General features: G+C 41.7%; 1 protein-coding gene across 3 annotated transcripts; it reads right to left on the reverse strand.

Moving 5' to 3' along the window:
* LOC118229271 (feline leukemia virus subgroup C receptor-related protein 2-like) lies at nt 1-25,724 on the reverse strand. Of its 3 annotated transcripts, XM_035421110.1 has the most exons (11): nt 24,370-25,724; nt 20,756-20,897; nt 16,211-16,351; nt 12,523-12,590; nt 12,247-12,350; nt 9,025-9,135; nt 7,876-7,981; nt 5,779-5,890; nt 5,310-5,365; nt 4,059-4,170; nt 1-3,067 (listed from the first exon to the last, which is right to left on the reverse strand). In XM_035421110.1, exons 1-10 carry the CDS (start codon nt 24,946-24,948, stop codon nt 4,102-4,104), a joined length of 1,488 nt encoding a protein of 495 aa, XP_035277001.1. In that variant the 5' UTR covers nt 24,949-25,724; the 3' UTR covers nt 1-3,067; nt 4,059-4,101. The 3 variants fall into 3 exon arrangements, with proteins under 3 accessions (XP_035277001.1, XP_035277002.1, XP_035277000.1); XM_035421111.1 differs by lacking the exon at nt 4,059-4,170 and having other exon boundaries at nt 24,370-25,723; XM_035421109.1 differs by having other exon boundaries at nt 1-5,365.
* Between the last annotated feature and the right edge of the window lie 167 nt (nt 25,725-25,891).

Below are 25,891 nucleotides of genomic sequence, written 5' to 3' on the forward strand. Positions count from 1 at the left end.
TGTTTTGAAATTTAAAAACAATTTATTTCAAAGAATATTGTTAAAATAACAGGTATGAAAATATTTATAGTACAACATGGACAATTCCACAAAAATGCATACTGATATGTTGTTCTGCATTAGAATTAAAACAAAGGCAGTTATATAACTTCTTAAAACTTCATTGTCATGTAAAAAGATACCAATATGTTTTACTGAGTGCAAAACACATTGCTGAATAGTTCCTCGTAAAATTACTTCATTGCAAAAATCAATGAGCAATCGATACAGATGTGAACAGAACTGGACAAATATTTCTTCACTGGCAAAATAATTTGCAGCATTAGGAAAGCGGGGCTTTGTTAGATAGGATTGTTAGAAAAATCTTAGATAAAAAAGCTCCAATTAAAATAGGGGGTAAAGCCAAAACTAATTTCTAGAATCTCATTTCTTTTTCCATCATCAAACAGATCTTGCAGGTACCTTACACATGGTTTATTCTAACTTGATTGCTTAAAGGCCCATCACCACCACAGACCTATTTACAGAGTAAGATTTTAAAATGTGTCAAATGGCAAAAGTTGTCACTGAACAGCCAATGTTCTCTCTAGGTTGCCTGGTTCAGTGATCTTTCATTTATCAGTTGGTTACCATAGGACCATTTTAAAGCTGTCAATTCAAATTCAGCCCAGTGTAGTATGGCATAAAAGTGCAGATCGGTTTTGTGCTTTGCTCTTAATTGTGTGGCGTTAAGAGGTATTAAAGGCATGAAAGTTTGGAGCAGAGTGATAGAAAATCAACCGACTGAGATGAACAGCAACAGCTGCCTTAACACCCAAGAGGTGTTGTTGTTCCTGATATTCTGTCTGGTCGCCATGTTAAAAACACCCTTTGGTCAACCAACATGGGTGTTTCAAAACTGGCCCCAAGAAGAAGTCTCAGAGGTACCTCAGGCAGAGAGAGGACCATTTTCCCTTTTAAGAACATTTTGCTCATATTCCCATATTTACTTCATTACTTATTTTAGACCTTCAGATAAAATAAACATAGACTTAATTTACACAGGATCACTATAATTAAACATTTATATTACACTAAATAGTAATTGAATTGCAGCGTGCTGTGGGTGTTCCATAAAGGTATCTTCACAGTTTTATTGTTCTCAGGGCAGTTCTCAGCCACAGGTTGGCCAATTTATGTGGCCACAAGGTACAGCAGACTAGCCGACAAGCACCAAGTTGTGGAGTCCTCTCGTTACACAGGAATCAAAGGAAAGTGTGCACTAGCTGCATGGGATTCTGTGCCTGGGGAGTCTGCAATTGGATTTGACGGCATCAGTTTAGCGATCAGAATTGTCTGATAGCCTTGACTTAACCTCCAGTACACTGTGGAAGACTGGTAGATAATAACTGTATCCCTGAGAGAGGCTTTCAACTGAATCCGCTTTCAGCTTTTAGCAGCCATATCCTGAGAAATATAGACAATCACAACAACATATAGATTTAATTGGTCACCATATTGGTGGAGCGAAGGGGACACTGTATGTCTCTATGCCATCTACATTACCAGGCCTATGCTGTCTCATTAACCGACGAGAGGGATTTTGTGCATGTTTAATGCAATGAGCAGTAACAAACATTTAAAGGCATACTATGCAGGATTTTCTCCTTGAAAATACTAAAAAAAAAACAAAAAAACAACCGTGCTCAGTAATTGCACTGGCAATTTGTGTGTGCAATTCTGCCCAGTCACCGTGCATGACCCTTTTTTCTCTGTGGGCTATATCTGAAAAGCATGTAGCCAATATAAGGAGAAGAAAAGGAGAAACAGGCATGGACTGGCTCGTACAGAGCTGCTTTATCAGCTGGGTTAGTGCTGGAGAGACAGGGTCACCTAGGTGAAGAACCGAACACTAGCCATGTGGTCGGTCAGTGTTTGGTAATGTTTGGTAGCTGCTGCGCTTAGGCAACTAAATTCAGTAACGTTCAGCAACGTTAACTGCGGCTGACCATGATGGCCCTTGAATTTGCTGTGGGTTCGATATTTTACAAAGTACTGCAACAACTTAAGGCTGGAGAACAAGATTCCAATCCACTTCCCGGCTCATATATGCTATTGTTAGCTAGCTAATAGGGGTCAGTCCACCAGGCGGAAAATGATACTATACCGTATGAGTCAGGTATTTTCTACTAATATGACTGCAGCTGGACTACTACAGTATCCATGGTCAGAGAGAAGTTGCATTTTCCAATAAATTAGTAGTTCAATAATAGTTTTGAATGTGCGGTCGTTTGCCTCTATTGCCAGAAGGGTCGGCTGGTAGGCCCTGCCTGGAGGTCTTCTAGGTGGCCATCTAGGTGGCCACCCATCTAGCTATGCGGCGGGAGAGGCATACAACTTTGGTGCAATAGATTAGAAGCTAGACTAAGAAAAGGTGCTAAATGAATAAATAAAAGCGACAATGAATTGATGAGCTTGTAAATATGCATGCTTGTTTCAGTATTTTGCCAGCAGGCTAGAACTGAAACTCGTTGGAGCTGGGCTAGCAAAGGTCCGTTCCATCACCACAAAGCTTCAGCTAGCTACCCAACAACTTTGTTACATTTGGCAGTGAAGTGGGAGTCATCTTGGGGGTGTAGGCAGGTGCTGAATGGGGGAGGCAATGTTTTTGATTGTAAACACAGGAGCTAAGCCAGGAAATAAATCCTGCATAGTATGTTTTTAAGTTCATTATCAGAATTTTTTTTTTAAATGTCAATTTTATTTACTTTTAAACTAGAGATTAAGCCCTTCGGGAGCTATAGTTATATAAAACTCGGTAACCAGTCCTTTCTGAACAGTGTTTCGTCATCTTCAGTTATTCAATAACTGAAAATGAGGGACTTGGAAGGATGATCTTTCCCTTGTTCTTGTTCTTATTAGTGTGTGCGTGCGCGTGTGTGTTAGTGTATGAAGAGCAGCACAGGACAGAGTTTTGGGGATGGGACCGTGTCTGCATTTCAATCCAGGAGGCTGTCCATGCCTACAGCTTGGTCTCCATCAGGATAACAGGCGAAGACGTGTCCCTCTCCAGGCCATCCTCCAGCTCCTGTCAATCAACAACAAAAATCATGAACAAGCAATGGCCACACCACAATAACATGTTCTCAACACACCAAAACAGCACCTTCAATGACAACAGCGACAGTAGTCATTAAAAAGGCGCAACACTGTGGCACGCATCATGCTTTAACTGTAGCATTTCCCCACACATGCACAAGACTATTCAATGCACAAGCAGTTCAGTATCTGAACTCACACTCCAGAGAAGGAGAAGTACCAACAGCAATAATACAACAGCCCTGTACATGGGTGCTTTTATTGTGGGTGCTTTATTGCATTGGTTGTGTGTGCGTGTGTGTGATGCATTAGGAATACACTTAGGAATACACTTTAGTTATCAGATTTCTACAATTACTACTTCTGCTAAATTCTGATCACATTGTGTTATGTAAAACAACATTACAAAACACATATGTTCACCCCAAACTGATACTGGTCATAGTGTTCCTCATGAGAAATGTTAATTGGCAGGTAAACTTTTTTCATTACATATCATGATAAATATAATCTTGGATTAGATTTTTGGATCATTGGGCACCAATGTATTAGCCAGTGTTAGCCTACCAGGCTAACAACAAGGTTTATAGCCAAAGGGGCCAACTTGAAGGGGTTCCCAAATTGGGGTATGGAAGGTAAAAAAAATAAAAATAAATAAAAATGTACAGTACACATCCTTGGCAATATGGCGGAAGTTTACTAAAACATCTATATTTTGTACTAAATTGCTTTATGCCTTAAGCAGACCAATAATGTAGTTACTTCACAATTCGGGCAACTTATTTACCTAAGGTGTTCTGTGTTGCATCCTGTGGTTGGTATTGGATAAAGTTGCAAAAAACCATTTTAAAGGCGCTATCAGGTGAAAATGCTGGTAAGCCTCCAAGCTAGCAAGCCAGCACGCAGCTCTTGAGACGTTAAATGCGAGGACGAGTGAGGAACCAGAAGCAGGTGTGCACTGACCGCGTGGGGTTTCGTACCTGGGCGTGTCTGTGATTGGGTTTGACGGTTTGAGGCTAGCGATCAGGGCTGTGCCCCAGCCATGGGGGTCACTGCCCATTGGTCCTGCATCGACGACTGGGCATGCACCGCCTGGAACAACACCGGGGGAAGTCACGAGTGGTGGCGGTGATGGCGGGTGGAGGCGCGGGGGGTTGACACGCCTGTGCCTCTGGTAATTCCGCCCAAGTCACCGACTTCATTGGTCGACGACTGCAAGCGTCGTCCACATTAACGTGCTTAACACCAGCTCCTGTGGAGGCTGAGCTGAACTCAGCAGCACGGTGTGCAATGGGCAGAACGCCCTCATTCTAGAACATTCTAAACTAGCAAGATTTTAAACTTTGCTCCTATGGTGACAGCAGCTTGATGCTCAAACAAGAAAAACAGCCCTGAAATATCAAAAATGTGGAGAGGCAGCTGTTTTTCTGCTGCTATGACAAAGTCTGGTACCTGAGACAGGCGCCAGCAGCGATGAATGAGCATGGATTGATGGGTAATTGACTGGTTGGAGGGACTGTGATCCGTCCAGAGACCAGTGCAAGAGCAGGAACTGATGCAAGAGCAGGAAGTGATCGTAGAGGAAGTTGATGAAGAGAAACGGACTGCAGGCATAAACTGAAAATGATTTGTATCCAGCTGTTAAAAATGTGTAAGAAATGCTGGTGAAATCCGGAAAATGATCCATTGGTGATTTGTTTTTGACGTCCAAAGGACAAGTGCCTATTTTGACTAGTAAAGCGAGCAGAAATGGTCATGTTTTACTGTACATCATCAATTGGCAGCAGCACCACAAAGTCATCACTTAATTGCAACCATAAAGTGATTCGATGCGACCAGCTTTACACTGGCAGAGTTTTTGTGAGGTGAAAGTTCATCCTTCACACATTGTTCCAAATCTGATGGCAACACTAGTCAAAATCAGTCATACCTGGAGGAAACCGTGCAAAGATGCATCAGTGCATCAGTGCACATTTAAAGGCATTTCATGACGTGGGAGATGCGGTACAGCCGAGCACGGAAAGGTGCTCAAATTCAAAAACGGCGGGGTAGCGGTTAAGGACAGCCAAGCCGAGGAGGATGGAGACGATGTTCTGAGCAAGCATGGAGTCAATGGAGTTTTTAGAAGCGCCGTCAAACGATACCCACATTCAAAGCAGGCATAGAAGCCATCCAAGGCCATCCTGTGCATGTAGCATCACATTGCAGACACCACACACATAAATGCTTACACACTCCTCAGCAGACTTGTTCGCCTTTTGTCTCCTCAGATCTGACTTGATGAATCCTACAGTAGAGAAAATGGACACAGGACCAAGTTAGATGTTATGTTGTCATAAAATAAAATAATAAAACACTTAATATGAAGAAAACTGAATAGAAGACAAAGTCCTTAATACAAAGTTTTAAGGACTTACGCTCTCCACCTCCTTATCACCTTGAGAAATATTCTGTGGCATTCTGCCAATTGAAGTGAATGAGTGTGACAGCGGAAAACTAAGAGCTGAATTCCACCAGAGGGCAGCGGAATGCCACAGAAGATTCCCACCAGTAAGTTGCTTGGGGGGTAATTTTCCACTAGGATTACAAGGACTATACCCTTAACTATAAAACTCAATGAACCTTCCAATAAGAGTTATTATGTAACTGGAGTTACAATTAGCACTGACCTCCCTGTTCAATCTGACATGAGGAGTGTACCTGTAAGTATGGTCCCAACTAAAAGAAAGGCACAAAGGAAGATGTTTCCAGCAAGTGTACCGAAGGCATCCATCACTTTCCCCTGAGCGATGGTGAATCCGATCCCGAATACCTGAGGACAAGAGAGGCAAATTTTCAGACACACAGCTCCTCCTCCTACACCCAAGCATTCTTGTGCAAGTGTTCGTTCACATCTGTAAACACACATGCACACAGAAATCCATCCAAGTGCATAACCACTCTGTTATACAGATCTATACATGCATGCATGCACTGTACATAAATACACGCACGCACGCATACACAATCGTAAATTACAAATACACACACAACTCATATTGTACACAGTGAAGTATTCATGCTTCTAATAAGCATGTACATGCAAAAACAAATCACGGTAGAGTAGGAACAAGAATGGTAGAGTAGCAGCAGCTTTTAGCCTTAAGACGTTTTGTGAATATGGCTCAAGAGGATTGAATATGGCGGAAAAACAACTAATCTGTAAGCTAAACAGAAGAATTCAACTACGGCAGTTTGAAAATCTTGAAAAAGAAAGAAACTACAGGTGGATTCGGAAATAAACACCGTACAGGTCAGCCAAAGACAACTACAGTTGATGACTGGTGAATATTAAAGAGCTGTTAAGAAAACCCCTAAAACTACAGCCAGTGACATTGTCAGCAGTCTCCAGAGGGCAGGGGTGAAAATATCACAAGCCACCATACGCAGAAGACTTCAAGAGCAGTATTACAGAGGATACACTGAAAAACACACACCTCTCACCAGCAGCAAGAATCGAGAGGCCAGATTACAATTTGCCAAAAAATACAGATGAGCCAGAAGAGTTCTGGAACAAAGGTTTATGGACAAAATAAACCTTTACCAAAACAGTGAAAAGCCAGAAGTGTGGAGAAAGGAACAGCTCATGATCCAATGCACCCCTCCCTCATCTTTGAAATATGGAGAAGGTCATGGCCTGGATAGATATGGCTGCTTCTGCAACAGGCTCACTCGTATTTATTGATGATGTAATGGAGGTTGGCAGCAGTAGGATGAATTCACAAGTAGGGATGGGCGATATATCGCAACGATAATTATCAAATGCAGTATAGATAACACCGGTGATGTTTTTTCTGGAAGCATTTCATACGGCCTTTGAAGCATGGTCATTTACTACCGCATCAGGTATAATTAGAGAAAAAGACCAAAATACTTCACACTGTGGCTAATTATTGCATTCAATAATTATCATCATGACATATCTTCCATCCGTACTCACAAGTGCACAGACAAATTTTATACAAAGATATTGCCCCAACCTCATCAGCCAGCACTTCATCCTGCAGCAAGACAATGACCCCAGACACACTGCCTACACAACCATACCAATGAGGGGGAAAAGAGGAAAGTTTTGGACTAAGTCAGTCACTGGATTAAAATCAAATTTCACTTTCTGAAGAGGAGACTGAAGACAGAATCTTCCCGAAACAAAGACTAGTTGAAAGCGGGCCGGGAAAGGCATTTGCCGTTTCTGTAAAATGGTGAAACGTATACTTATTTAAATGGCATGAAATAAAAGCTTATTCTACACTTTGGTCTCACATTCATCCTTTGATTGCAAATCCAAATGCCTTAACTATGTAGGAAAAATAATTTCACTCTACCATTCCCATACTTACGGAGGGCACTTAAGTGTGCAGTTACACGAACATATCCGTGACAATACGTACACAACCGCATACACCCACACGAGTATACGTGCGCAGAGGGGCTGTCGAAATGGCAGCAGGAGGTAGCAAGGAAAGAGAAGTGGGGGAAAACTGTTAGGGATTATTGTTTATAATCAGAGGGCCACTGGTTTCATGGCAATTACTAGGCGCTACTGCACACATCAGCTACACAAATAGCCTTGAGTTAAATGTAAAACGAAAGTTTGTTCCAAACTACAGAACCAACAACAGTGGTGGCGGTTATCAGCTTTTCTGTCTGATAGTCGCAGGAACACCCACACTACCCCACGGGTGAACCCCAAACAAGCCAATAGAGATGCAGAAGTTTGTCATTGTTCATAATAGGCCGGGGCATTGAGGCAGTTACTTGTGCTGAGCAGTTAAGCAGGCCTGAAGATGTGCCTTCTGACTCCGGATACGTCAGCTCCACCGCAAACTCGAACCCCAGGGGGAGGTACCCTGTCATGAAGAACCTGAGGGACAGAATTTAAAAAGACACAGGGCACAAAAAATATATCAGCACCTCTAAAAAAAAAAAAAAAACTGTGGGTCAAAGTCTTTTTTTAATTTATATTAATTTTACCAGCATGTGGAGAAAGAAAAGCGGTAATACAGGTTTAATATGTAACTTAAATGCACAATAAAACATTTGTGGTAATAGTAATGCTTCGTTATTATCTGTGTTCGTCGTTGTGATTCATCCAAATACTTTCCACGTGGACCTTCCACGAAGAAAACCAAAGATAAAATTCAGCTGAGGTCAAATGCATCTGCTATGGAGTATCATGGAAAAACATGCTATGACAAAGTAGCCTTCTAAAAGAACCAATTATTGGATCAAAATAATAACAAATATAGAGCAAATAAGGGGTCCTAGCTTCAGAAACAAACAAGAAAAAAATATAAACAAATACAATGACATTCCATATTTTTCTTGCTATAAAAACGTGGAACGTTTTATAGTGTCATTCTACAGTTCAATAAAAGCAAAAAGATTGTTACAGAGCTTGAACCCTGGACCTTGAGATTTGGAGAGATTTTAACAGCCTGTATCGTGGCAGAGTTGACAGTCAGCATGCAAGCAACTATACAGGCTGACATAGCATAGTTAGCATTTAGGTCATTTTAATAACTAACAATGTTTCAGCATAATTAGAATTAAATTAGATTGTAATAATAATTAGCATTTTGCTCATTTAGATAGCCACCTTATTATTATTATTATCAGAATTCTTAAACTGATGTCATAGACATTTTTAAGAAGTGGCAAAAAGAAACAAATATAAAATTGAGCACAAATACAAAATTTTTCCACCAGCCTTGCTGCTTGGAACCCCAAAAAATCATCATTCCTGCATTCCAGTTCCTTCCATGAATACCAGTACTGTTGTGTGTTGTGGTAGTGGTCTACAAAAGCATGTGTCCCCTGCACATTGATGCACAAATCCCAGTCATCTGTCCAAAATGGCATCAGGGTGACAAGTGTTGGTTAGTGTGGTCACTGGTCGGCCCTTACCCCAGCGTACCAGCAGTGATGAAGACCACCCACAGGTGACCCAGGTCGAGGGTGAAGGCGTATACCACCATCCCAAGGAAAGACATGAAGTAAATGACGAATGTAGTCTGTCTGAAAGAGGGAAGAGAAACCATCCAGTCATACACTGCTCCACCTCCCCATTTTCACACTTCTCAGCATGATCATCTCAGCCACACTCTTACTGCTCAACATGATCTTCTCAACCACACTCTTACTGCGCAACAAGAGTTAGTCAACCACAGACCGGCTGACATAGTCGCATAACAGTAAACTTAAACTCACCTTTAAGGCTCCATATGGTTTATTAAATCCAATTCTAAATGTTCTGTACATGTGCTCATCCACACCAAGCTGCTCAGCACGGTGAACTTTGCATGCTTTATCATAAAGAACTACACAGATCTATGAGCAGCATCTACATCATATTAGCTTTGCAGGTACACAACAGCAATTTAAAACTAAGCTTGGCCAGAGCTGTAAAGAGATCATATGATTAAACTCCATAATGAATGACATGGATAAGCATGAAAGAAAATACACAGAGCTGAGATGTTCACAGATTTCATTTGATACACTAGGCAAGATCTCAAGGCATTATGCAATAGCTGAAGACTCTGTTGAAAAGTCAGTTTGAGCAATAACCTGAGTTTCATCATTTTCAGTAGGCATGGACGTGTGTGTGTGTGTGTGTGTGTGTGTGTGTGCGTGTGTGTATGCGTGTGTGTGTTCTACCATTTCTTTCCACAATACTCATGAGGTTTAATTTTGCCCACACTCGGTTGAGGATTGAGGAACTGTTTGCTCAGTCAGCCTTAAGTCAGTGTCTGGGTCTTTTTCTATGCCTGCTAATTAGAGAGAGCCAATGAGGTGGCCACGGAGGAGCCTGAGTGAAACTTCCTTGAAGAGTGAGCACATGTCTGGAGGCTGTGTGGGTGGGCCAGCGACAGTAATTCTACATACTACCCCAGTCAAAAATCAAATAAATGCTTTCATTTGACCTGGCCGGGAAGCTCAGCGCCTGGGGTTCATCGAGGCACCGACTGAGAATGCTAAAGCAGCAGGTCTTCACTACCCTCCCATGTCCTACATGGCCCTGCCAGTTACAGGCCTTTCTCCTCTGTCTATCACACTGTGACTGCAATTGGAGATTGTCCAGAGTGCTGTGAAATCACCCACAATGCACCCCTTGTTCGCTCCGTGGGGAAAGAGGGCCCATAAAGTACAATGTACAAAACAGAAACTAGTATGCGTTCACTGCTTCCAAAAGGTTGCTGTCATGAGGTGTGCACCTGCTTTTACTGCAGGGCCCTATCCTTATTAGCGCAGCCCATTCTGAATGACGCGGTGTCCTGGTGCATTTGCCTACCAGGTACTGTGGCTGGATCAGCACAGGTCACTTCAGCTTGTCTAGAGGCACGATTGAGTCCTTCCACCCACACACGCATACACAAAACTGATGAACTCAAAAGTCAATCAAAGCAATAAAGTCTAATATTTGGTTGCATATGGCCCAATGACATTACCAGTTGTTTGGTAACTTCTTTGAAAAAGCCTTCCCAGGCCTTCACTGTAGCTGCTTTGAGTCGATCTTTGTTTTGGGGGTTTGTGTCCTCAGTCTTCTCTTCAGCAAGTGAAACGCACGCTCAATTTGATTTAAATCAGGTGACTGTCTTAGCCAGTCCAAAACTTTCCACAGTTTTCCCCATTGATTAATGCTTTGGTTTCATAGGCAGTGTCTTTGGGGTTACTGGGATTCATTCATGATATTGGAGTACAATCACATTTGATCGTAAAATCTGTGTAACATTTCTGGGAACACTTTGGCAATCATCATTTTTTCTTATCTGTATTTGTTCATGACTGTTATCTCGAAAATCACATGAACAGGATTGTGCATAAAGTTTACAGCCAGCATTCAAACAAAGGTCTGCACATGCGTCATGAATGCCCATATTTGGTTTTTCAAGAACATTTTCAAGAACAAAAGTAAGAATGTTTTTTTGAGTTTTGTGAATGAGGCCCATTGTCTTGCTGCAGGATAAAGTGCAGGCTGATCAGTTTGGAGGAATTTCTTCATACAGCCTGATGAAAATATGTCTGTACACTCCCAAATTCCTACTGCTGCCATCCTCCCTTACATGATCAATGAAGACAAGCGAGCCTGTTCCAGCAGCAGGCATACTTGTCCAAGCCATGACACTACCTCCTCCACATTTCACAGAGGAGCGGGGGGTGCTTTGGATCATAGGCTATTCCTTCCTTTCTCCACACTTCTGGTTTACCATCGTTTTGGTAAAGGTTTGCTTTGGTCTCATCTGTACAAAAAACTTCCAGAACTGTTCTGGCTCATGTATTTTTGGCAAATTTTAATCAAGCCCTTCAATTCTTGCTGCTAATGAGAGGTTTGCATCTTTCAGTGTAGCCTCTAGAATTCTGTTTTGCGTAGGGTGGCTTGTGATATTCTCACCCCTGTGCTCTACAGAGTGCTGGTGATGTCACTGACCATTATTCTAGGGGTTTTCCTTCACAGCTTTTAGGATTAGTCTGCCATCAACTGTAGTTGTCTTCCTTGGCGAACCTGTATAGTGTTTATTTATGAGTCCACCAGGGTTTCTTTCTTTTTCAAGATTTCCCAAACTGCTGTACAGTTAAATATATGCAGTTTCTGTGCTATCCGTCTTAATGAATTCTTCTGTCCTCTCAGTTTACAGAATAGGTGTTTTTCCAGCCATAGTTAGTCCTCTGGACCTGGTGGTGGTGTATGCCTTCTGAATTCAAATGGAGTCTCCACAGATGAAAACAATGGCTAAAACACTCACTGCTCTTGAACAATCTGTGAACAATCTATGCAAAATGAAACACCTGAGCTACAGTTAACATCTGTCAGTCTTCCATTAACTGTTTTTGCACAGCAAAAAATGGGGGGGGGGGGGGGGGGGGGGGCGGGTCAAATACACAGGTTATAGCATATTAGAATACAATATTTGATTGCCAGGCTGGCTCCTCATCTACAGAGGAGAATGGGTATAAAGTTTGAGCCTGGTTAAAGCACTACAGTGGCTAATGGGTATAAAGAGCCAGCCTGGTAAATGCTCTGCAGTTGGAAAAGGGTACAAAGCGTCAGCCAGTTTCCAGCTCTACAGTGGAAAAATGGGATTATCACGGTAACAGCCTTGAGGATGAGGTTGCCTCAGGTCTTACTTGTATGTTTTTGTTCTGTCTAGCCAGAAACCACAGATGAGTGAGCCCAGCATGCCTGCAATGACGATAGTGAGGCCAATTCTCCCTGCATTCACCTCTTCATCCTGAAAGTAGAACCAATGTGGTTAATCACCTGACCCAGGGGAGCAGACTGCAGCACACAATTGCTTGGGGGCCCAGGAACCATTTCTGCATGAGGAAGGATTTGAGACCCTGCACTTTCTAATGAGGAGGCAGTTGGGGGCATGGCAGCTGTGGAGGAGGGGCGGGACCCACTTCGTAGATCTCGATGATCATCCTGTTCAGCAGCGTGCCCACAGCATAGAAACAGCCAACATTCAGACCTGTGGGAGAAATGAGGTCACAGTTGAGTGAGGTCATTCGCATCAGCACTGCTGAACAGATACAGATACCCTCATCCACAGGATGCGCAGGAAATGGCAGGAGGTCCCACATGTTTGAACCTGACCAGGATTCCTGTGCAAATGGGACAGGGGTAAAGCCCAAATATCTAACCTCGAAGGGTTGCTTTAAGCTGCATGCTTTCTCAGAAGACCAAAGGCCCAGAGGTATTGCTGTTCACAGAGAGTAGACAAGGAGACAAAAAACTAAAAGACTCTCAACTTTCTTCAACTTCAAAGTGAAGTCTGGTTGCCATGAAGGTTTTAGAAAATGGAAGCAGAAATGCATTTTAATCATATATAAGTGTACCTACCCATTATATACCCTTAGTGAAGCTCTTTACCATCAGTCTACAAAGAAAATATCCATCCAACAGACTAACTGCCCAAAGCTAGGGAGAGAAATTGCTGCTTCAAAATTAAATTTGATACAATTAGATTAAAGAATCATGGGGTTACTTAAAGGAGAGTCTTGGAGGTTAGGCAGAGTTTAAAACCAGAACATAAAATTGGTGTCTCTCTAAACAGACCATCTCCTACATGCCATTTTTAATTTAATTTGCAGACACGGCCCTTGCCACTGCATTTTTTTGTCTTTTGCATTCCAAGCAAATAAAACCTTCAAATCTTGCCCTTTGTATCAAATGACACAGTATCTCAGAATATCCCAGATCATTAGTGCAGCCTTGCCACATTTCAAACCCACAATTAGACTTATGCAATATTTCAACATTTGTGTTGCCAAATTTGGTAAATAAAACTTCCTAATATCCAGTCAGAACATGACCTCGTATGTCTAATTTTTAAACAAGCATTTTCAAACAAATTTGTTGTATAGCTGTCATATAAATTGATGAAATAGGTGAAATAGTTATATATCATTGTATGTGCAGACAGCACACAAGCAATAATGACCTTTGGGATAGGTAATTGCTTACTCATTGGCGTGCTACTAGGGCTGTGTCCACAAAAATTCTTGCTGTATCTTTCCTTCACCTGATATTTAGAACATGAAACAGTGAATATGGCAAAAACCTATCCAATCAGCAGTCTCTTCAAAATCTTACATCTTGAAATGACACAAGGAAGTAAGGGAATGCTAGAGACGCTAATACAGAGTATTTGGAAAGGGACAGATTTTGTTGTATATTCTTCACGTCAATCAGATTACAGTGAGCCAGACCCAGGCTAGCTGTATTTACTCTACAGACACTAAGTAGAACATTATATCTAATAGCCACTCAGATCTGTGAGGTCGTTCAACTACATAATGCTACGATCATCAAACTGATAAAACTGAAATATACGTATTCTTTGCTGATGTGTTGTTGTTCTAATGCTTTTTTTACGTTAATAAATGTTCCAGAAATATTTCAATTTGTAGAAAAGCCAGTGCCATGATTGGCTTGCCTTCCCCCTTGGCTAAACGCCAGATTTCCAGTGGGCAAGGTTCACAGTGAGCAAGGTTTGCTGGGTATAATGGGCCTCATTTATCAATATTTTTCATAAAACCGAGTGTAGATTTACACATAATAGGAAACAAACCAACAAATTTCACCAGACTAATCAAACACGCATAAACACAGCTATTTTCATTCACACGTGCATATTTTGATCAATACCAATCAATCATAAATGAAACGTGTGCACAGAACTTGTGATTCACATACATGAACATCCATAAAATACCCTATGAGGAGTTTGGAATTCCATTGCAGGCAATTTAAATAGACGGCTGAGAAAAGACAAAAGAAAAAAAAACATCTCTGAACAGAGATGAAAGTGCTGTTAATGAAAGTACAACCAAAAACATATTGTATTCAGTAGTATAAGCAGTGAAGTGCCAGGGCCAGGGATAGACTAAAGCCTGGCAAGATAGAGCTGTTATTGTAAACGCTGTCTCAAGTTCTGCATCTTATGCAACTGGTAAAATGAAAATGGTTTGACATGAAACTGGATGCAAAGCAGAACATTCTAGCCCACAAAAAACAAAGACCGTCAGCCACAGGGGAGGTCAGAGTTTGGCCTAGTTGTCTGTGCTGGATGAACACATAGGTCAAATTACAGGAGAAGTCACTGCCTGGAACTACGCCGGCGAGTGCCAGCGCTATGTTTTCCATGCCCTTGAATCTATGGCCATTCAACCCCAAAGATAAGTTTTTGTATACAAGCCTTGTGCATTTAATACCAGCAAATAGCTTTGTTTAAACATTTACCCCAGGATGACCATTAATAAATCAGGACAATTTGATTCTATAAAAAACTTTACATTTTTTTAAATGAATTCAATAATTAATATATATTTTTAAGAGGAACCTGGCACTTCTGCAGCCTCTGCCAAGACACCCAAAGCTCTGTCCATTTTGAGTCCAAGATGCAGGCGCTCCTCTGGCCCAAAGGTCAATAGTTAATTCAAATTATTTTACCATTTTTAAAAAAATCTAAATAAAAAATGAATGAATGGAATAATAACAGCACAAACACACATAACACAAAAGTGTTTTTTGCCCCCCATTTATGAAGACAGTATGAGAAAAAATCTGTTCCTATGAACAAACCGATACACTGATAAATGAGGCCTAATGTGAATGAATGCAATACAAAATACACCTACACAGTGCATCTCAGTAAAACCCAAAAATCTAAATGGCATGTGAGAATTTTCATTTCCTCTGCCAGCAGCCATACCACCATACCACTTCTGAAGCTAAGCAAGCGTGGGCTTGGTCAGTACTTGGATGGGAGACCTCCTGGGTAAACTAAGTTGCGGCTGAAAGTGGTGACGGTAGGCCAGCAGGGGGCGATCTTCCATCTCTTTGAATAATCCCCAATGTCCCAGTGCAGTAATGATGACACTGTGCTACAGGAAATGAGGCCGTCCTTCGGATTGAGATGTTAAACCAAGGTCCTGACTCACTGTGATCATTAAAAACCCCATGACACTCATCGCAGAGTAGGGGGTTCCCCGGTATCCTACCTTCCCAACCTGGCTCGCTCAACCTGCCAGCTAATCATCCCCTGATTTAATTGGTAAAAGAAATGTCCTCTACCACTCCACATCAGCTGATGTGTGGTAAGTGTTCTGGCGCCAAATGGCAGCCATGCATCACCCAGGTGGGTGCTACACATTTCGTGGTGGCTGAGGTGAGTTACCTCTGATCTCAGCGAAGCACTTTGAGCATCTGGAAAAGTGCCGTATAAATGCATTCATTCATTCAACTGTGTAAGCTATGTAGTGTGGAAGCACTAGTGCCGTGCATCATTAAGATGACATTCACACTGCACAGTAATTTTGGTGGCATGACAAATTAATTGTGAAATGTAGGCAATGATGGCAGATATCCCACAATTAAAAATGTGCATTAACCAAACCATAGCTGTACTTATGCCAATGTTGCTACCTTTTAACGCATACAAGAAGGTCTGCATTAGGGGTGCCTCTCAACCTGATGTAGTTTGGATTCGACTACTTAGTCACTGCACTAAGAAGAAGATGGTGATGGCTGATTGTGATGAAGATGAATGTGCCGAGGTGATAGTGGGGTAGTTAGGGAGCAGCTCACCATAGGTGAGGATGAGGAGGAGGAAGGGCTTGTTGCGGAGGAGTCTGAGGATGGAAGCCATGTAGGAGTACTGTTCTGGGGGGATGCTCCGGGCTGTCACCTGGGCCTGCGTTGGTGGAATTTCCGGTATGTCCTGGAACACTAGACGATAAAACAAACACAAAAGCTGAGCAAACACCAGAGACAGAATTTGAGTACACAATCAGGGCCAAGAGTAGGCCAACACTGGACAAAGTTCTACCAGTAGCTTTGTATTTTCATAAGCACAAAAATAGGCATATTTCACAGAGGTTTCACATAAGGCAGTACCTAGGGCTGATTGGATGTCTCTCAAACACGCAATCTGACCCCATGACAGAATGTCTCCCAAACATGCAATCTGACCCCACAAGCTGTGATGTTAGAAAATACACACATCATGCCGTGCCAAGGGCTCCTTCCAAGCGCTTATTTTATCCATCCTCGTCTCATCTGTTCTTTCGTGACCCAGAAATCGATAGAGGTCTGCCATCTTTAAGGACATTCCAGTTCCTCAAATGCTCCTTGGAGGAGCAAGGAGGCTCCCGAAGCAGGTTTCAGTAAGGTTACACAAGTGCAGCCTTCGCCGAAGTCTTTTTTCAGAATGTGTGACAAATAAATGACCTACCTCTATACATCTGCCACAGTTTTAAACATGGGAACACCCCTACACAAATGCAAGATCTTGTCATTCCTTTCAATTTATTATAAAGTGCTTTAATCCATATGACACTCATTCTTTAAGACTAACAAAGGCCCAAAAATATTATAATTAAACATAGAATTACATTTCTGGTGATTTTGTTCCCCACATTATTCAGTTTGTTTGTTACAGCACTGGAAAACACAACCTTCAATGCCCAATGCTAATCCCTGTCGTTTAAAACCAGTACAAAACAATCCATTACAAGCCTTGACGCTTGACTGAGCAAGGAAACACCATTTGACTAATACACACTGCCTTGATTCCTCCAACCTCGTATCTCATCCGTGTATCTCTTTCTCGTGTCCTCCAGAAGAGAAGCGAGGAGTGCAAATTAAAATGAGCGAATGGAACAAGCCCTAAGTGTCTAGAGAGTGCTCCCAACAAGGACCGTTTCATGACCGGTCGCAACATTTACCTAACAGTAAAATCACACCACTTCTGCTGCGACAGAACAGCCTTGGTTCTTATTATGAAACTATTCAATTACTATTCCTTGGATGGGTCATATTTAGGGACAGGCATTCCTGGACTGTAAAGGTAAACATCTGTAAAATAGCATGGCAGAAGAAAAGGCAGGAGGAGACAAACAAGGAAGGGCCAGCAGAACCTTGGTGTGGATTGCATTGACGCTTCCTTCTCCCACTGCATGGATATACCTATGCTAAGACATTCATTTGCCAGATTTGCATGAGGAGCAAACCTGCTCCTCATGCAAATTTGCTGCTAGATATTTAAATTCTCTTCGTAGTGGGTCATTTGCATACAATTATAGACTATCTTGTAGTTACACTTCATTCTGCCAATGTCTTGATCGCAATGCTGCAATAAAATTGATTTCTAGTATGCTAGCAGTATCTTTAAGGATATTTACTTAAGTAGGTCGGTGTAATCATGGGAAGTAAATGTGTAAAAACCTTCCTTTTCAGGTGAGAGCTGTAAGAAAATACAGGCACTACAGACATGTTTCACAAGATTATTTTTGTGAATGAAGCCAAAAATAGCCAAGCATGTCAAACATGCCACCAGCTGCAGCCCCCCATGTGTTCACAGTGCCCCCCGAAAAAGGAAGGTTTGATTGTTCCAACCATGTATCACATTTTAGCATGATACCACTTCTGTAGCTACAGTATTGGCTGTATTTATTGGCTAATTTAAATAGGATCGGTTGACTGAGTACTCATGATCTTCAGCAGCAGCACCCTGTCAATGTCCCCCCAAGTAAAGAGCATGTCTTTGAATATGAATTAGGGAAACCTAATATATACAATATACTATAAAATGTCTGGAAATCAACAGGGCAGGAGAGACAAGAAGAAGGGTAGAAGGATCAGGAAGGAATGACCAGTGTGTGGCAATGTGGTACATTTGGGCCACGTCTGAAACTTGCCTACTACTGAGCATATAAGTTGAGCGCACTGGATGAGAAAGTTATGTAGATAAAATTCTCAGAATTCTATGAAGCAAAGCCGAAACTAAATACCAAATACTTACAGACTGCAGTGTATGACCAATGATATACTGTAAAAAATACATTATATATCTAAACCTGGTAAGAAACCTTCTCAAGCAAATATATTATACAGGTAGAAACCAAAGACCAGAGAAAAATAAAGTATGGGGCAAAGTACATTCAAGAGCAAAATTAGATACGGTGGATCAACATAATTCTCTCACCAGCCCATAAAGACAGAACAGAGTGACATTTAAACATCATAACAAGAACAAAAACAAGAACTAGACAACTGCGCTGTTGCGCTGGCAATGAGCCAAGAACAGCAAGTGCCAAGGGGACCTCTAATAAGCAGAGGAGAGCCAGAGCCAATCATCCAACAAACCACACGCTCCAGCCTTCCCTCACTTCAACCACACCCTACCCCATCCTCCAACATCCAACATCCACCACCAAACACCCGGCCTGCCCTCGACCCACACTCGCCTGCCGCACACCCCAGATCAGCAGCTACACAGCTAAATGGCCCAGGCTCCTGTCGTGACGTGGGCACGTGACAAATGACTCACAGCTGCAGATGGCGAGGCAGTCCACGCATCAGATGTTGCGTGCAGAACAAGCCATCTCAGGCAGAGAGCCCAGGAACAAGCTGTCGGTCTGTATGATAAACTTGGGGGGGGGGGGGGGGGGTTGTGAAGTGGGCAAAAATGTCCCCTTCCTATACAGTAAAAACATGTAAGCCTTCACATTTTAACCTATACAGTAATCAATGGAAGGCAGGGAAATGAACGCTCTCCTCCATTGCATTCATCCAAAAGAGCAGACCAGATTCACTTCCCATGAAACAACAGTATTCATGACACTGACTCAGTTACCGGCACATACTGTTCGCACACTTTGGTCAACCCGGGTCCCTCATTGGCTGGACAAAAGTCAAAGGCTCAGACTGTGCCCTGGCCACTGGCCCAGCCTATAGGCAGGCCGTTGCGATTTGACAGCACATGCAACAAACCCCTGCTCATACTCAGCAGAAGGGAGGGAAGCCACGCAAGGGTTAGCAGCAGTCTTTCTCAGCACTACTCAGCAATAGCCTGGTGCGTCCAGAGGTTTTCCTGTCCACTTTAGGACAGTAAACAAACAGGCTTCCTGTCCGGACAGCTGAGGAACAGTTTACTTCCCCCACAGAGAACAATAAAGCTCACTCTTCCCCACAACGTGGCCCTAAATGAAAAATCACCAAATGTCTGAAGCAGAACCTGCCTTTCCCTGTGGTAAGAATGTCCCAGAACTCGAGCCCTCAAACAAAGTACTCGAGTACTGCAAACAAAATTCAAATGCACCAAAAGCCACAAACAAATTTGTTTTTTGTTCTTCCTCGACAAAAAATTTATTCTTTTGACGAAGGGTTTTGGTCAAAAGGGGTGGCTCCATGATAGTTAAAGTCTATCCCTCCTTTCATTCTGAAATTAAATATCAAACAAAAATATAAAATCATACCACCCTCACTGCTGCCACATGGCTCACATTTAGACATGCACGGAAACACATAGAAACAAACATCAGGCAGGCAGAAGAGTATTCACCACACACACAGACATGCAGCAAGCAAACGTACAAACCTACACACACACGCACACAAACACACATACACACGCACACACACACACACACACCCACAGAGGAATTTGCAGAATCTGGTAGACTCCATACACAAAGGGAAGCATACATAAAACAGAAGGCCAGGCTACTTGTAAAAGAGACTTCTGTTAGGTACTGCAATACAGGGAGAAGCTACTATTCAGAAAGTAACCTCAAATAACCAATGTGACATGAATGTGTTATAACACAGGTTTCTGTTAAATAAAAAAAATTAATAGAGACCATTTCATTAAGATTCACAATCCATTGCCACTTCTATTCCCGGGTGGAAAAGATTATATTGGTTGACAATCATCAGTAGCTATAGATGTTATGACTTGGGTATGGATATGGCTTGGGTAAGATTATCCTTTAAAAATAATTTGAAATGGCTTTTGGAGACAGGTAAATCAACAAGCTTATTCCAAGCAGAGCACTGTACACTTATTTTTGTACAATCTGAACTAAATAGTCACATTTGAATTGAGTTATTAAGTGAATACAGATTACTGGCAATTTAAAGGTTCCAGATTTTGCCGATTAATTTGTTTCCATCTCTAGTTCCTGGGCAAGAAAGGACAGCATTTTAGAATCAAGTATGGAAAAATAAAAGCAGTGAAACAGGAAAGGTTTAAGGTCTGTATGTGCATGTGTGTGTCTGTGGTGGGGGGGGGGGGGGGGGGGCTATAGAACATGTGTGCTGTCAAGATCAAAGGGGTGTTTAAAGCTTTACCTAGGGTCACCAGGATGAACAGCAGGGTCGCCACTCCAGCAGTCATGTAGAACATGATCCTGATGTGATGTGCCAGCATGTCCATGTCATCCACATTGGGCACCATCATGGGTGGGACAAGGAACCCGATGGCTATGCCCAGCTGTTGGAGGGGGTGGAAATGCAAAACACCACTCTGTTACACGTGCTCGAGGGGGGAGGGGGGGCAGGCTAGCTCAGCACCTGGTTAACATTTTACAGTCCTGAGATTTATTCATAAGACATAGTTCACAATGTGGCTCAGCAGACAGCAAAAAGGACTCACCCATGATTAAAGACGGAGGCATACCAAAAAAAGTCACATATGTGACATCAGCTGACTTAGGGTCCATGCAAAGGGGAAGTGGATACAGAAATATCAACGAACAAGCAGAAAGCAAGACAATGTACAAAATGTTTTCTCCAGAACAATAGTACAAGGCATGCGTTGTTTGGGATTAACAATAGTAGCGAATAAAGGAAGCAAAATACCAAAGGAAATACCTCCACATTAAACTGTTACCAACAGACAAATACCAACAACAAAAAATTGATTTTAGATACACACGTTCATGGTGAGGAGTTGACAGAGTATGAGCAAAACTGCAAGGAAATCAAACAGTATTATTAAAATCAAAACCTACAAGAAGATGCTTGCAAAGCGAGAAACCAAGTAAATAGCACTCGATGTCTGTCACATCCTAATCCTGAATTAGATAAGGTGGCCAATAGTGTTACAAAAGGCATAAAATAACACTGTAGCCGGATAGTGTAGTGGACTGGGGTAGACAGAGTCTGCTATAAAAGATGGTTTGAGCCATCATAGAGGCAGAACAGTAATAATAAATGAATAAAAAATAAATGAATAAATAAGCACAGTACAATTAGTTCCCTTGGCTGGCCACAGGCCATTATATACAGTATCATGCAAATGGCAGTTTTCAAAACTTTTTTCAACATACCAGCATCTGTAACATGCCATAAAGTTGACAAATTACTACTTTAATGACAAGGACAGTAGACAGAATGGAGGGTGGAGTGTTTTACAATGGCTTCTGCCAAGGGTAATGAATTCAACTTCCACTGTGAACAAGTACCCAAATATAATATTGAAAAAATATAAAATATTTAACTGACTTTACTCATGTATAGCTAGTTGTTAGATAGTGGATACTATAGATTTTTTTCTTCCCTTCACATCAATGTGTGAGAGTGAATTTCACTATGAATTTTTTCTTCCCAAGAGAACCAACTGAACTTGTTTTGAGGAGGCTGTAGGTAAATTGTTGACTGAGAACAGCTACGGGGAAGGCAATGTTGTTCTCTGGGATACGAAAATGTTAACTTCAGCCCCAGGGAGTTTTCCTTGGCGTTGCAGCTCGTTTTGTTTTAACCAAACTTGTTAGCATTTCTAGAACTGCACCAGCCAACACATGACATAATTTGGTCAGATACATGAATTTTAATTTATTTGTTATTCATTATTTGTTTTATGTTTTTTAAACCAACTTTAAAATTTAAAATAACTGAGGCCCCAGTAGGTCTCAAATTGCACTGTTACAGCACCACATTAATATGGTCTTCATGTCTAGACTGTTTTGAGAAAAAGCAATGATGCAATAACTCAGACAAGCGCATCCAAGTCCACTGTTAACCATTCATTTGGGAATGGATTAGTCTTATTGTTTTGTTCATTGTTCCTGATGACCAAAATGCTTAGAACCCACTCGTTCTGAAAAGAGAGGGAAATAGGAAAGGAACACATATTGTTATACTTACAGTATGCATCTCCAAAGAAACAACAACAAAAAAATCAGCCATTACCAAGCATCTAGAACTTCAAAGAAGGGACTACAGAGGCATTTCTAATCTTGAAAAAGGGAATGGTTTTACATTGTCAGGAGAATCCCTTAATTTAGAGTACCTACCGCTTACTCACAGACACAGGCCGATGAAAGAAACATGCACATGCATAACAGTGTAATAGGAGTCCGGTAGGTATACATGTACTGGATGGAATGCCAGTCTGACACAATACTGCAGGTGCTTATACCACACACAACCAACCATGCTGCCCTATGAGAATTTAAGACTTGGGTGACCCAGCACAAGCAGGAGGAGCTGCTGAATATGAGGACAGGGGCAGTGTCAAACAGGATATTATAAAATCACAAGCAATACGTCATAAAATGGGCACATCTCAGTAGCTTTTCCTCGCTCAGCTGGAACTGAGCAAAAAGATGCTTCTTCGAACTCACTGGACACAAAAAAGATCAAGAACCATCGTGGTTTTACAACTTCATTTTCTGCCTTCCAGCACCCAGGTGAAATAAAGGCACAACAATTTCTTCTGAAAGGGGTAGGGTGAATGAATGTGGTCCAACCTGCAAGACTGCAATCTATCTGCAATTGACTTGTATGTGCTGTTATCTAAACACTGGTAGACAGTCAATGGCTAGAGCAACCCCTTATTCTTTGGTACAACACAACTAGCACTACTAACACTGGTAATACACTACATACCCAAAAGAATGTGGACACCAGATCATCACACCGATATGTGCTTGTTAAACATCTCATTCCAAAACCATGGGCATTAATAATGTGCAATCCATTCAGGTCTTTGATTTCTCCATTGAGCATCACCTCAGTAAAAAGAAAAATGCATCCATATACTGCAGAGGTGTCCAACCTTATCCAAAAAGGCCCGGAGCAGCTGCAGGTTTTTGTTTCAGCCCACCACAAAGACACCTGATTCTAAAGTATTGACTGAAGATCATGATTAGCTGAATCATGATTTCTTAAAATGTGTTTGTGCGAGTTAAATGTTATATAACTGCTCTCATTTTTAGTAGGCATTTCCCACTACTAGCAAACATTGCTGTCAATCATCGTCTGTGCTTGATTAGTGGCAATTACTTTTTCAGTTTATATCATTTAGACGGTGCAAATGGAATAATGGTTTTAGAAGGGGCTTGACAAAGAGGGTATTGTGACCTCTAGCTGGTGGAGGACTGATGTACAATGAGAGAAAACAAGGGGAGACAAACGGGTGGCCCTAATTAAGACATAATGCTAACCTTTTGTCCATTGACATAGGCCTAGTTATGGAAATCAGAGCAATTAATACCCCATGTTTTAATGGAGCACCAAACATAACCTGGATGACTTGCGTGCAATTAATCACTTACTGAACATTTGTCAAGAAGAGCCAGAACAAGCAAACAAACATTAACGTCATGTTTTGCATTAATATCAGATTTCATTCTTAAAATATATTCAATATGGTCAACAGTCCAAAGATCAACTGAGATTGGGAGCAGGCTACACCACAATATCTGATAGATGGGGAAAGCTTTTTCTCGTCCTGTAAAAATGGCAGATCAGGAAGACAATACAGAGAAGTTGACAATTGGGGTTTTTGATGTTTAAGGAGAAAGATGCAGGCTAAATCAGGAGGCACAGGGCCAGGATCAGTCAAATCATGATGGAAGCAATTGCTACTAATGATTTTCATTTTCCTCTTATGTGGTGTAAATGCAAATACATGGCAGGCAGAATTGGTTTTATAAAGTAATTGCATCATTGCAACGCACCTGGTTTCCAAAGACTCCAATCGAGCAGGCTGTAGAGACCTCTTCGGAACCAAACCACACCGAGGCGATACGGGATGGCATTCCAAGTATGAACACCTGGGCCAGAGCACTGGTAAACTGTCCCAACATCGCTACGCCAAACAAGTCAGGTCTTACGCTTGCCACCTTTATCCACGTCCCGATGCAATTCAAAGCGGTCGCTACAAGTGCGATTACCCGCAATCCCTTTTTGTCCAAAAGCCAGGTGACGGGAAATATGAAAGGGATGTATGTCAACATATAGATCATTGACATCCAGTCAATGGTGAAAGAGTCGACACTGTAGAACTTCGTAAAAATATTGTTGATAATTCCATACTGTATCCATTGGAAAGAGTTACACAGGGAGTACGAGCTGAACAAACACACAATAAACCATCGCCGCTTGTACAGATGGGTGGCTGGTATAGCTCTCGTGCCATTATTAAAGTGCCTCTGGAACGCGTCAGGGTCATCATATTTGGTTATTTTCGTTTTTTCCGAATCAACATTTTTATTATCACTGTCCGTACTACCAACCAAATCAGACTTTTCGTTCATGTTGTTATGTCGATGAATGGGTTCATTAGAAGCAGCCGAGTAAAAACTAAAATAGACTATCAAGAACAGTGTCCAGGAAGATAAATCAAGTGCAAAATTAATAGGCTATTAGAAAACCTCTGATTAAAATACTAAAGAAAGTAAAGAAAATCACCGAATGAAAGAAAGTAAAGAAAATTACCGAATGATTTGAGAATTAACAGCATGACAACATTTTACTTGTTTGTTTTGGTGTTTCTCCATTAACAGCCGTGTGATTTATTAAATTAGCACTTTCTTCCAAATCCCGTCAGCACGATCAAGACCGAGATATGCTATACAATTTGCAGGCGCAATAAACAAGACTTTATACATGAAGGTCGTATATTCTTCTGATTATCAGGAATAAGACATACAGCCCATAATACTCGGCTTAATATAGGCTACTGACCGACTGTAGTGTTGCAACCAAGTTAGTTGGACTGGTCGATAAACTACAACACAACAAAATTGCAAGTTAGACAAATAGAACAAAGACAACTTCAGGATGACGGGACGTTACCGTACTTATATTCCCTCGATCAATAAACGGCCTACGTGGCGACAATGTAAAGCATTAATAACACTTCTAATTCCATGTACGCGCTTCCCGATTCCTACCGAAGTTGTCACCCAGTATGAACGCCGGGTCCTGTAACCACGTGATACCCCAAACGCACACCTCCAAAGTCACAGGCAAAAGATACCTCCCCTCTGATTTCTCGATGACCTCCACCCTATGAACTTTCACCATACTGTAACTTCATTGGAATTCATTGGAGGGCGTTCACGTAGCTGACGTGTTTCTACACTGACAGGTCACATGGTTACAATTTACTATTTTGCAACAAAAACGAATAACTAAGTGATTGACAAAGGACTCGTGTTGACATCGACCGCCTGTAGTCATTTCGTCATTGATGAT

The sequence above is a fragment of the Anguilla anguilla genome, chromosome 6 (genome assembly GCF_013347855.1).
Source record: "Anguilla anguilla isolate fAngAng1 chromosome 6, fAngAng1.pri, whole genome shotgun sequence".
Classification (NCBI taxonomy): domain Eukaryota; kingdom Metazoa; phylum Chordata; class Actinopteri; order Anguilliformes; family Anguillidae; genus Anguilla; species Anguilla anguilla.